This window comes from Tursiops truncatus, chromosome 18 (assembly GCF_011762595.2).
Source record: "Tursiops truncatus isolate mTurTru1 chromosome 18, mTurTru1.mat.Y, whole genome shotgun sequence".
Taxonomy (NCBI): Eukaryota; Metazoa; Chordata; class Mammalia; order Artiodactyla; family Delphinidae; genus Tursiops; species Tursiops truncatus.
Genome location: NC_047051.1, coordinates 75,772,372 through 75,785,708, shown reverse-complemented (window position 1 = coordinate 75,785,708; position 13,337 = coordinate 75,772,372). Strand labels below are relative to the sequence as shown.

Here is a 13,337-nt window from a genome sequence, read left to right as displayed (position 1 = left end):
TGCACCGCCCAGGTGCTGACTGAGAGTCACCCTGAGGTCTCCCGGCAGGTTTCTGTTCATCGTTCTGGGGAGTAAACGCCTCTTTGCAGGTTGCCATTGCTTCGTGTCTGCAGAGAGGGGAGGGGTCTTACCTGGTAGGCCTGGGCTCCCCGGCCAGCCGTAGTCTCCTTTGGTGCCGGGCACTCCCGCCCGTCCCGGCTCTCCCTGAGGCCCCTGCAGCCCTGTCAGTCCTGGAAAGCCTGGGGGACAGACACATCCTTCAGGGGGACACAGGAACCCCGAGGCCTCGTGGCCTCCAGCTCGGGTCCTGCCTCGGGGAGGGACTTTGCGGGAAAGAACCAGCTTCCCTTCCACGTGGCCTTGGACCCCGCATTCAAGTTCAGCAAGGTTAGCGCAGCCTGGCCAAACAGAACAGCTTGTGTATTCGTAATCTCATTCCATCGTGCACATAGAGGCCTGGGGAGAACCCAGAGACCCCTTGAGGATCAGCCTGTCTGTGTTCACAGATCCCGGGCAACAGCGAGCAAAACGGCAGCAAGAAAAAAGCACAAAACGAATTCACTCGTGTAACGCGGGATCCCCCGTGAATTCTGCAATTGAAACGCACGAAAGGCAGCCGTCACAGGAACTGTCTAAACATGTAGAGAGACAGACGGTGGCCGCACAGACACGGCCGTCGGCCCCGTGCCTCCGCCACAGCTGGGCTGGGCTGGACCTAGGGAGGGACAGGCGGGAGGGAGCTGCCTCGCCTGCGACCGCGGGGGGAAAGCAGACGGGCAGAACTGGCTGCCCTTGTTTTGGGCCCTTGGAGATTTCGGGGGTCGGCCGCACTCGGCCTCACTGGCCACCGCACCGTCCAGCCGGGCCCAGGGAGGGCAGGCTGGGGGAAGGTGGGTGTGGTCTGGGATTTTACCTGTTTGCCCTTTAAGTCCAGGAGGGCCCTGGACTCCTGCCAGGCCGGTGATCCCAGGGAAGCCGACATCACCCTCTGATCCTTTCTCTCCGAAGAATCCCTTTAGACCTGTAACCACAGCCGTCGTGTCACTGGGGCTTAAGGCTCGTCGGGTTCAAGGGGGCACCAGGTAAAGGATGCTGCCTTCGCACTGGTGCTTCCAATTGGGGGTGGGGGTGGAAATCTAGACGGCGCCTTCCTCAACTAAATTTCTACCTAATTCCCTGCTCTGAGCCTGTGGTCCGCAGCCTCCAGGCTGGCACCCAGTGGTCTGCGTCCTGGCATTCGCACCCTTGTGAGCTCCACCCACACCGAGTAGGGCTGAACTGCGTGAACACCAGGACACCGTGGACGTGCCACGGTGCCACCTCGAGCCCAGCTCCTACAGATCATCACTGCTTTCACTCTGTCCCCGCTCTGGAGGAAGCCAGCTGCCACGTCGTGAGGACACTCAAGCTCGCGGGGAAGAATTGAGGCCGCCCGCCGAGAGCCGCCTTGGACGTGGATGGTCCGGCCCAGTCTAGCCTTCAGATGAGGCAGCCCGCCCGACCTCATGACCGGAATCTCACGAGAACCACCGTTTCCGAATTCCTGGCCTCAGGAACTGTCAGGTAACAGCAGCGGTGGGTGCTCTAAGCCGCCACATTCTGGGCATCTTGTTAAGCGGCAACAGACCCCTCACCTGAGCCCTTATCTGAGTGGTTTCTAACGGGCGCTGTGCCGGGGAATCCGGGGGGTTAGTCAAAACATGAGATGTCTGAGCCTCTCAGGTCTGTGTCAGGCCCGGAATCTGCCTTTTAGACGAGCCCCTCAGGTGCTTCCCTGCTCATTGGTGGACTTAGAGAAGCGCGGCCTTCCCGTCAGTGACACTGTTCTGTGCCACAGGTTTTGGTGTTTCTGGGACGCTGGAAGATTCTGGAAACTTCAGACCACCCCGATTCTACACAGTCACTTTCGCCAGTGTCTCCTGAAATCTCTGAGGCTCTTCTCAGAACAGCTACTGTCGACGTGCTCGTGGTCTTGAAGAAAACCACCTAAGACGTTCTGCTTGTTTTCTATGGATTACGTTAGTGTTTTAAAATCTGCTCCAAACCCCTATTTACCTATTTCTTCCATAAACGGTCTCCACCACCTCCACCTGGACCCAGAGTCCAGTGCAGCCTGTCTCTCATCCTCCGAGGAGGGACCAGGCCAGAGCCCCCAGTCCCCGGGGCCCTCCCACTGGCAGGCCACCTGCCCGGGGCCCCTGGGCCCCTCCCGCCCACGCTGCAGGGGCAAGCGCTGTGGCCGAGCCCACTTCTTACACTGCACTTGTCTTCGGGCGAACGGAACACCCCCGAGGATGCTGACAACTGACACCGCCCCTCTGCGCCTAGGATACAGTCCCCTGGGGACGGACACAGTGGGAGGCTCCACTTCCTGGGCTTCAGTTTAACTAAAAGCTAAACGTTCAAGGGGGAGCAACCATATTTCCTGGGCTGGGGCAGCCTTGTGTCTGGGAATAAAGCCGTCGGGAGACCAAACTGTAGATCTACAGGGAGCGCAGAGGAGTTCATAGGTGAGGTTACCTGTTCCTAAGTGACGGCCCTCCACTCCCAAGCTAGACTGAATGCCCCTTTCCATTCTGGCGCATTCTCTCAGTAAAGCTCAGCGCCCTCCTTGTTGGCCGAACACACGGACAGACTCTTTCCCCCAACCCGAGCCATCCCTAGGCAGACCTGTGGGGTCTCCCAAGCTAAAATCCCAGGAAGGAGGCATCTATTCCAAGTCCCATGGGATATGACACAAGCAGGAATTTTGACCTTGAACTTCAGTGATGCTCAGAGAAGGGGGCGTGAGCTGCCATGCCACGTGACACCCCCTGACGTACATAGGGCTGGGGGGCCGCCCCTTGTCTTACACAGTAGAGAGGTCTGACTTCCACTCCCCTTTCACAGTTTGCAAGGGCTCTGGTCACTGTGTCACTTGCTTCGCGCCCTAGGATGTGTCCCAACAGAACAGGCACGTGTGGTACATTTTAGAGGCTGCAGCTCCTCCCACCCACTGAATGTTGATTCTCTCCATCTTCCCTCTCAGGGAGAGAAAGGTTTCCTGACGTCGTCTTCAGGCTCAATTTAATTACAAATTCCAGTCTTCCTTACACGTCGGGCTTAAGGGCCTCAAACCATCCCTACATCGTGACCGTGGGCTCACTAAGTAATGCTACGGTCGGCAAGCATGAGTGACGACAGACCAGGGGGCAAGGCTGCGGAAGATGAAGGGGTGGAGAATCGCTCGGGTACCTGGTGCTCCAGCGGTGCCTCCTTCCCCCTTCAGGCCTGGACTTCCTGGAAGGTCTATAGTGTTTCCAATATCACCTGTTAGGTGCAAAAAAGATGGCTGAAGTCAGGTCTTCCTGTGGTTAGTTTAGCAACTTCTATGACGCTACCTTCCTAATAAGAATAATTTGCTTCAAAGTAACTAACAGCACCCACAGGCCTGACGTCCCCACACTGCCCGGGATGCCCTGGATCGGGGATGCCCTGTTTTCACCTTCCCACCAACACTCACCAAAGTCACCGATGGGGCCGATCTCGCCGTGAAGGCCTACTCTCCCCGGAGCTCCCTTGTCGCCCTGGAGCAAAGCCAAACATGAAACCATCTTACATGGCCGTTCGTGAAGTTTGTAATTTTTTTATAAAAACTTTTTGTTTTATATTGGAGTATAGCCAATGAACAATGCTGTGACAGGGGTTTCCCCGGTGGCGCAGTGGTTAAGAATGCAGGGGACACGGGTTCGATCCCTGGTCTCGGAAGATCCCGCGTGCCACAGAGCAACTAAGCCCGTGCGCCACAACTACTGAGCCTGCGCTCTAGAGCCCGTGAGCCACAACTACTGAGCCCGCGTGCTACAACTACTGAGCCCACGTGCCACAACTACTGAGCCCGTGCGCCTAGAGCCCGTGCTCCTCAACAAGAGAAGCCACCGCAATGAAAAGCCCGCGCACCGCAATGAAGAGTAGCCCCTGCTCACCGCAACTAGAGAAAGCCCGCGCGCAGCAACGAAGACCCAATGCAGCCAAAAATAAACAAACAAATAAATAAATTTATTAAAAAACCCTGATGCTGTGACAGATTCAGGAGCACAGCGAAGTGACTCAGCCATACGTGTACACGTATCCTTTCTCCCCCAAACTCCCCTCCCATCCAGGCTGCCACATAACGTTGAGCAGAGTTCCCTGTGCTATACAGTAGGTCCTTGCTGGTTATCCATTTTAAATATAGCAGTGTGGACATGTCAATCCCAAACTCCCTGACTATCCCTCCCCCCAACCCCTCCCCCCGGGAACCATAAGTCCGTTCTCTAAGTCTGTGAGTCTGCTTCTGTTTTGTAAGTAAGTTCATCATTTCTTTTTAGATTCCGCATATAATGGATATCATACGATATTTCTCTTTCTCTGTCTGACTTGGTGAAGTTTGCAATTTTGAAGGGTCAGCGTATCCAGCTGTTCTGCTAAAACCAACTCTCAAGGTTTGCGATGTCATCATTTTGTAAAAAAGTCCTGCAGTTTTTCAGTGCGGAAGCTGGTTCGCACACCTGTTCTTATTAAACTGTAAAGCAGTAATGACGGCAGTTTCATTGAAATAAATAACATCAATGACACAGACCATGGTCGTGACAGTGGTAGTAATAATCATGGCTGACTATGCCCTACCCTCTGCCAGGCTTACCCGGGCAAACGTGTTGGGTACCATCTCAAGAGCCCGTTCAAGCCTCATGGCAGCCTGTGAGGTGGGTACTGTTACTGCCCATTAGAGAGACGAGGACGTTGAGGCACAGAGAGGTTCAGTGACTTGCCCAGGGGCGTTCAGCCCGTAAGTGGCAGAACTGAGTCTTGTCCCCCAGGGACCGTGGACCGCAGTGCTCGGCCAGCAGGCCACGGGGAGAGGAACTCACAGAAGATGCCCACTTACCCTACTGCCTGTGAAGCCCGGAAACCCTGAGATTCCGGGGGAGCCGGGCACGCCGGGGAATCCTGGTGACCCGGGCACGCCGGGGAATCCGGTATCTCCTTTGACTCCTTTGACGTAGCCTGGTTTCCCCGGCAGCCCAGGGACTCCTGACAGCCCGGGGATCCCTGGCATTCCGGGAAGGCCTGCAGGGAGACTGAGTGTGAAGTTCTGGGGGGACCCTGCTCCACCCCCCCCGGGCCCCCGAAAACCACCCGCCAGCCCCTGGCGCGGACGTCAGGGTGTCAGGAGGGCTGCAGCACAGGAGGTGGCCTGGGCGCTGGGGCGTCTCTGCTACTCTCGCACACTGCGAGGGGCTGGGGTAGGCAGGGGACCCCAGGCCACCGGCTCTGAGGTCAGGCGGGGCCTCACCTTTCAAGCCCAGGTATCCTTTCAGTCCCATGGGGCCTTCATCTCCTTTCTCTCCTTTGATGTCTTTCATTCCCGGCAGGATGATGGGAGGTGGTCCGGGGGGGCCAGGGTCCCCTCGGCTGCCTAGAAGGAAACAGAATGCAGTCATTCCCTTGACCTGTGGGTGGTACAGCTCCCCCAAGGCTGCGAGCTGGGAGCCCAGGTGATGGGAACACCCGTCTTCCTCCACCCTTCTCTCCTCGAGGGAGGGGGGCACAGAATGTCTTGGCCGGAGGGACCACTACTGACTTCAGAACATGTGCATCACCCCAAAGAACCCTGTGCCCAACAGCAGTCACCCCCTCTGTCTCCCCTTCCCCAGCAATAGAAACCACTAACCCACTTTCTGTCTCTGCAGACAGGTCTGTTCTGGACATTTCATACACACGGAAGCAGACAGCATGGGGCACAGTGTTTTCAAGTTTCATCCGTGTCGTAGCACGTGTCAGAGCCTAATTCTTTTTCACTGCTGCCTAGTACTCCTTTACGTGGCTATGCCCCATCTTGTTTATCCGTGATGGATATCTGCGTTGTTTCTATTCGGGGCTATAATGAACCATGCTGCTACGAAATCTGTGTATGAGTTTCTGTGTGGATGTGTGTTTTCAGTTCTCCTGGGCGCACACCCAGGAGTGGATTTTCCGGGTCATTCTGTGCTTTTCTTTCTAAGAAACCGCCGACATTTTCCACCCTGGCTGTACCACTGGATGTTCCCTCCAGCAGGGTCTGAGGGTTCCCATGTCTTTACATCCCCATCAACGTTCGTTATTACTAATTCAGTTGTTTTAGAGACCATGGTGATACTTTGAGAATAAGGGTGTCTGAACAAATGTCATGAAAAAATGTGGGTCGTTGGGAACACCCTTCCTGAATCTCCCACCTGGGGTCTTGGGTTGCCCACCCAGGCCAGGGCTTGGACCAGGCTCGCTTCTGGGGGTCACCGTCTCTTTGCACGGGGTGTAGCCGTCTACCTGGACTACCGTGTCCCTCTGTTGCCAAAGGTGCTCTGTCCTTCAGACTTCACCTTCCGCTTCTCCCCTGGCCTCACTTCCTCGTGTGCACCATGGAATACTCATGGTGGGATAGGTTTCTTAGGATGTTTTTGGTTCTTAATGCTGCGTCATTTCCGTTCTCAAGTTCCCTTCGGTTAGCATCACTCCCTCCTTATACACGGCCAGCGTATTGAAGCAAGGAGGAAGCCCTCCAGTTCCTGAGTTGGCTTCTCTTTTAATAGTGTCTAGTGTTTGGGTTGCCGGAACATTGTTCTAGGCAGTGTCAGGCCGCCGTGAAAGTGAGTCTCAACCTGGCCGAGAGGTGACGTACCTTTCACACCGGGCTCGCCAGCCAGGCCCTTCAGCCCGGGAACTCCAACAAATCCAGTCTCTCCTTTGTTTCCCGGAAGCCCGGATCTCCCCTTGAGCCCGAGCAAGCCTTGGAAGCCATCCATCCCGGGAGAACCCTTAACTCCTGCAGAGGGAATGAGAAAAGCGTGGGGTTAGGCGTGGCTCATTGCCACGGTGACAGCCCCACTTGCAACGTGTGTGAGGAGGTGCTAAGATTCTTAACGTCAGTAGGATTTTCGGGACAGCACTTGCTAAGGGACTGGTCTGCTGCCTGAGGGGCAGAGTCAGCCCGTCTGCCACCGGGGACAAGACGTAAGGCCAATGCAGGCGGACAGACAGGGGGAAACTGGAAGTCACGGGGTCCGTGGTCTTTCCACCAGTTGGAAAGGGGCCCTGGGACTTGGTGTGATGTTGACACTGCACCCAGCGTGGAAACCTGGCAAAGGGCCCTGGAGAAGGCAGCACGGTGTCTCCAGCTGCAGTCAAGGGCCAGAGAGCCCCACCTCGGGGGGACTAGGCTCCCCCGCGAGCAGGGAACCCTACGCTGGGGACCAGGCATTTCCCTTTGCTTCGGTTTCCGTTCACCACCTGGCCTCCGGATCTGAATCCCGACTCCCGGGGGCCTGTCCACAGACCAGCCCCCTGGCAGAGAGCAAGTCCCGCTCTTCAGACAGTCCCTCTCTCGTGGGAAGTTAATAAACTGGCATTTGGGGGCACAGCGGTCACAGCCAGCCTGGGCAGCATCGCCTGGTCCCCAGGGCCCGATGCAGCCTGGGGCTGCGAGGCTGCGCCCTCCCGCAGAGCTGTCCCACCCGCGCCCCACAGGTTAGGTCCCTGGTCGTGTTCTGCAGTCACCTTTGGGGCCCGGGGCACCAGGCATCCCGGCCACTCCTTTGAATCCAGGGCTTCCGGGATGACCTCTCTCACCCTGCCAGCCAGGGTCACCTCTATCCCCGGAGACGCCCTTCATGCCCACGGGGCCAGGGACGCCTGTGTCACCTGGCTCCCCTCTGTCTCCAGGCAGACCTGTCAGGAAGGGGAAGGAAGATAAAACAAGATGAACACACCGCACAGAGAAAACACCTCTACGGTACTTTTGAGACATCGATAACAATAACTTTTGGCAAGAAAAACGTCTTGGAAGGACAATGGGAAAGTGTAACCACAGAGGGGCGTCTGAAGGTGTGACTCGAGCGTGCAGCACGCCGCAGGCTGGCCTTTCTAAAGAGGTCCTTCTCCGGCAGCCGGCGGCCAGCCCGCGGGACACGAGTCACATGAGACTTTCTCCGCTCGGGCGCAAAGCCACGGAGCTGGAATGGCTGGAGTTACTCGTGGCTGGCGGCCCTCCTGACACCGCTGGGGTTAGGTTCCAGGGGAGGTCCTGCGACACCTGCCGTCCTCATCTCCTTAGGGTGTCAGCAGCTGCCGGCCTGCCCTTCCCCAGCCTCCCCGACAAAGCTCAGCCCTTCTGTTAAAACCCCCCAACGGCTCCCTCACCCTTAGCTGGCATTCAACGCCTTCTGAACGCCGGCCCCATGTCCCTGTCTAGGCTCCCACCCCCTCCTCAGATGATGCGCTCTCCCCCGGCCGGTCTCCTGGGGCTGTCCCTCCTAGGAAGGGCCCGTCCTCCACGCCCGGCCCCTCCCGTCCCCTCCTCCCAAGGCTGTTCTAGCCCACCAGCTCCCCTGCGGTCTCAAACGCGGGGCCCCGCGGTCTGGTCACCCTGCTGCTCGCCCCGGCCAAACACAAGCTTTCCCGTGGGTAATTCCATCCCCTCCCAAACCGTGGGCTCCATCAGGGAGGGCTCTGGCATGGATTCTGTACACACCATGCTGTGCTCCACGCTTGAGAACAGGCAAGGCCTTGCGAACACTGGTACAGATGGCCCAAACCCGCTGCCCAGGGTTCCCGTTACGGTGAAACCAGTGGGCGGCAGCGTCACTCCCCCTGAGTGGAGCCCCCAGGTTCTGGACGCGGTCGAGGCCACTCCTGGGGGACGCATCTGGCTTATGTCTGACCTGTGTGGGGCACGGCAGTGCCTTGTGTGGACCGGCTACGGTCCTGGACAGAGCCGTCACCTGATTATGGCAAATGACAGACTAGGGTCACCCTGGACGTTGCCTCATGGACGTCTGGGCCCCTCCCAGCCGCTCTGTGATGCGCTCGGTCCCCCTGCAAGGGCTCCACTGAGCAAACGTCTACAGCTTCGTGTCTGTGCTTTCCTGCTCCCGCCCACCTCGCCCCATGGTTTTCCTGAAGGAGGGTTTTTCCTTTCTTCTCCAAATTTTTCACATTCAGGAAACAAATCACGTTGCCTCTTCAAAGCAGATCAGAGTTTGAACTTTTGCAGCGGGAAGTCTGTTTTCCTAATGAAATCTTACCTAGAACCCTAATATACACAACAGGTGCAAAGGAAGGGCAGACTTCTCAGGCTGTTTGATGAAATACATGTCCTGAACCTGTCTGGGGCTGAACTGTGTCCCTGCAGAATGCAAACGTTGACATCCTAACCCCAGTACCTTGGAACGTGACTGTGTCTAAAGTTGGGCCTTTAAAGAGGTGATTGAAGTTAGTTAAATGAGGTCATGGGAGTGGGTCCCACCCCACTGTGACAGTTGTCCTTATCAAAAGAGAGACTAGGATGCAGACACGCACAGAGGGGTGACCCTGTGAGGACACAGGGAGAAGACGGCCGTCTACACGCCAAGGAGAGAGGCCTCAGGAGAAACCAGCCCTATGGACACCCTGATCTTGGACTTCCAGCCTCCAGACCGTGAGAGAATAAATTCCTGTCTTTTAAGCCATGCCATGCGCGGTACTTTCTGAACCCCTGCAGCTCTTGAGAGGGGGGTTCCTTGGAGCACAGCTGAGAATTCCCCAAGGGGTCAGCGCTGGTTCCGTTGTCAGTGAGGCCCTGACTCCTTGATGGGAGGGTGGATCCTTACCTCCAAAACCTGGGGTGCCCGGCGGCCCCAAGGGCCCTTCCCGGCCGGGAGCTCCAGGGTAGCCATGCTGTCCTGGTGGCCCGGGCAGTCCCGGCTGGCCCGAAGGTCCTGGGAAGCCCTGCTGACCCTTCGGGCCCGGCATTCCTGGCATCCCCTGGCTTCCTGCAGGAATGGAGACAAGAGCCGTGAGGTCAACCCCATGCAGTTCATTGCAAACAACATCTGTCTCCTCAGACCTGTTCTATAAAAACAGGTTTTCCAGGTGGTAGGAAGTCTGTATAAATGACAAGATCCAAGTAACTCATGCTCTCACCCCGAGACAGTGACTAACATCTTGTTATATGTCCTGCTGGCCTCTTTTCTGTTCCCGTAACTATACCTAGAAGCAGATATTTGCAGAACTGACACCTCGTTTTAAGTGCAGTTTTAATCTAGGGTTTTTCACTTGACGTTACATTTTGAGCATTTCGCCACGTGTTAAAATACTCTTGGGGCTTCCCTGGTGGTGCAGTGGTTAAGGATCCGCCTGCCAATGCAGGGGATACAGGTTCGAGCCCTGGTCTGGGAAGATCCTACATGCTGTGGAGCAACTCAGGCCGTGTGCCACAACTACTGAGCCTGCGAGCCACAACTCCTGAAGCCCACATGCCTAGAGCCCATGCTCCGCAACAAGAGAAGCCACCGCAATGAGAAGCCCGCGCACTGCAACGAAGAGTAGCCCCCGCTCGCCGCAACTAGAGAAAGCCCGCGCGCAGCAATGAAGACCCAATGCAGCCAAAAATAAAAATAAATGAATAAATAAATTTTATACAAACAAATAAAATGCCCATTACAAGCACGTTAAATGGCTATGTAAGTAACATCCAGGTCTGCCCACTGCTCCTGACAGGGGCGGCCGAATAGACATGGATACAGTTTCCCGAAACTGATGCTTTGGAAGTCAGAGCTTTTGCCAGACACAATGTTCTCCCAAAGGGCAGGTCATCAAGGTGACGCTGAACATGGGAAAGCCGCGCAGGCTCGGAAGTTCCTCTGCTGCCGTTTGGTGTCGTTATGCTCAGACTCTTTGAAGTCTGTGGGAAACAGCTACACTTCAAACATCTACCACAAGCAGCCTTCTGTAAAAGAGCTCGGGCAGTTTCTACAGTCGGATCGCAGGAGAGACTGGCGGGCACGTGCTCCTGAGGGTGGGGCGTCCAGCTGCCCGTCGAGAACTGGGCTCACCCCTCAGTGTCTCACGTGAAGGACGCCTACTGGTTTGACGGCTGGTGTTGGGGAGTGTCACCTCTTGCACCACACAGGGAGCCCCTGTCTGCCTGGGCTTGGGCGCTGGGCTGATGACAGCACAGTCAATACATAACAGCTGATGCTTCTCTGACGGGGACCCCAAATGGCCTGGTGGTCACCCCACCCATTCCAGCAACACAATCGCATTCAAGCCAGGCATTCTGGGTTCTCAGGGCCTGTTCTGCATGAACCGGGCACGCACAGCCTTGGATGCCTTGTTCACTCACCAGACAAGAGGCCTCTTCCCGCTTTGCTAAACATGCTTCGATGACGTTGTGAACGTTACATTTTGTTAAACCCATCAGGTTTACACCCACAGATTGAGCTGCGTTCCAGTTCATCTCTGTCTCCCTCCCAACCCCTCACCGGGCATGGCCAGCTCCTGTCTTCTTCGCAGAACCGCACACATTCTGCTGAAAGCAGCAGCGAGGACCCTAAGTTGAGCCCCACCCAACTTGGGAAGAGAGCACGTCAGCTAATCTGTACTCGCAGAAGAGCTAAGATGGCCTGTACACAGCATGACGACCCTGTTCTGAAACCTTCTAAAGAAACGTTGGAACTAAGGGGGAGAGGAAGCGGCAGGACTCACAGCGTCCTGCATGCAGCCCTGGGCTTCTCACCCAACCCCAGCAGAGATTTCTGACCCTGCCCCCCTGCCCCTGTGACTTACCCCGGAATCCAGGAGGGCCTCTCTCTCCGGGGGGGCCCTTCAGCCCAGAGTGTCCAGGCAGTCCGGTGTCTCCCCGAGGCCCGGGCTGGGCCCCCAAGACTTCTCCAGGGAGGCCCCTGTCTCCCGGAGGCCCGACTGGCCCCGGCAGGCCGGAGGGACCCGGGAGTCCATCCAGGCCAGGGCGGCCTACTGCACCTTTGACTCCTCGAGGCCCCACGAAGCCTGAAAGGAAACACAGGGCGTCCCTATAACGAGAGGTCTGCATCCTGACATCTAAGCGAGGCACCAGAAAGAGAACACGTGGCCGGGATCCTGCAGGAGGATGTTTGGCTTGTGTGGACTTAGTGAAACCGTCTACGGTTTTGTTTAGATGATACGATTCCCCAGTGCCTGGGCCTCTGCACACCAAGTAACACAGCCATGCTCCCGCACACCGTCTGAGCCGTGACCACAAAGGGACACCTGTGTTTGGGGCCACTGAGTCGTGGGCTGGGGCACACGGACACCCACGCAGGTACTCCCAACTTCTGCTCACAATTCATTACCAGAAACATGTTCATTTCCCTCCATGTACAGCTCAAACGTTTAAGCTCTTTTAGCCACTAAGTGGCTTCCATGATGCTTTGCTGTGGCAACTGTGGAGGAAATGGTTCGAACTGCTGACTCGGACAAGCTGCGAGCTGCAGAGTGGGCAGGCAACGCCGTGAGCAGCCAAACACAGGTGCTCTCTGCGTTGTATCTGGTGAGCGATCCGCAGATCGGGAACTAGTGCCGAGGGCTCAGAAGAGGATGACCTTATGCGCCCTTAGAAGGGTTCACACCCACTAGAGAGATCTCTCTGTGCACCTATCTCTTTTTTCCTGCAAGATCTGTAAGTTTCTTCTGCAAAATTGCAGCACAACTTCAGTGAGGAAAACGGCGACATTTTTTAATTTCCCAAAGACAAGAGCAAAAGTCGTCATCAAGCATTTGTCGAAACAGTTTCTAAATGTTAAAAGATGATCGAGGCGGGGCAGCCTGATGGTACACACAGTCCTTCCCTGAATCTACGTGGCCGAGCGGGAGTCCCACCCTGACTCACCTGGGGGTCCTGGGAATCCCTCTGGACCTGGATCTCCCGGGAGACCCTTGAGCCCTTGTGCTCCGTCAGTTCCCGATAATCCCGGAAGCCCTCTGAGGCCTTTGGCACCTAAACAACCCAAAGAAACCACGACACAGGTCAGAGCCGCATAGGCCGACCCCAGCAGGAGACGAACAGGAGAGGGTCAAGGTCGGCACCCGACTTAACGTGGCCTCTTAGGAAACGGGGAAGTGACGAGGCTGGGGGATGTCAGCCCCGAAACAGCACCTCTGACAGCTGGCAACCGAGTGTCAGTCTACATGGGCACCTGTCAGTCTACGCCAGAAACGACGAACCTCGGCTCTCATCACGACCTCGTGATCTCATTAACCTGATGATCTCACTAACTTCATGTTGTCAAAACACGTCGAAAGTCCTCTCCCCTCACATGCAGTGCATGTACATTCCGGGCTCTGCTCCCCCAGCACCTGCTGAAAACTGTCCCACTGCAGTCTGAGCCCCTCCCCCTAAGAGTCGCCACCACTTTGGGGACAGCAGCGTTCGTGCCTGTGCCGGGATCCACGATGGACAGACCCCTCCGTGGCTCGGGCAGGGAGGGTCACGAAATGCCACGTGGATAATGCGCTCGCTCTCGGAAGACAATACAGGGCCCTTAACT

At 56.5% G+C, this 13,337-nt stretch overlaps 1 protein-coding gene across 2 annotated transcripts in view; it reads right to left on the bottom strand.

Moving 5' to 3' along the window:
- COL4A2 (collagen type IV alpha 2 chain) overlaps window positions 1-13,337 on the bottom strand; it is a 176,592-nt gene that overhangs the window by 12,292 nt on the left and 150,963 nt on the right. For both annotated transcript variants that reach the window (XM_033843344.2, XM_073795406.1), the window contains exons 28-38: window positions 12,680-12,787; window positions 11,599-11,820; window positions 9,642-9,803; window positions 7,552-7,722; window positions 6,677-6,820; window positions 5,315-5,437; window positions 4,907-5,088; window positions 3,503-3,566; window positions 3,235-3,309; window positions 914-1,021; window positions 132-239 (exon numbers count right to left, since the gene is read on the bottom strand). In XM_033843344.2, coding sequence (XP_033699235.1) covers window positions 132-239; window positions 914-1,021; window positions 3,235-3,309; window positions 3,503-3,566; window positions 4,907-5,088; window positions 5,315-5,437; window positions 6,677-6,820; window positions 7,552-7,722; window positions 9,642-9,803; window positions 11,599-11,820; window positions 12,680-12,787 — 1,467 coding nt within the window. The remainder of the gene's footprint in view (window positions 1-131; window positions 240-913; window positions 1,022-3,234; window positions 3,310-3,502; window positions 3,567-4,906; window positions 5,089-5,314; window positions 5,438-6,676; window positions 6,821-7,551; window positions 7,723-9,641; window positions 9,804-11,598; window positions 11,821-12,679; window positions 12,788-13,337) is intronic.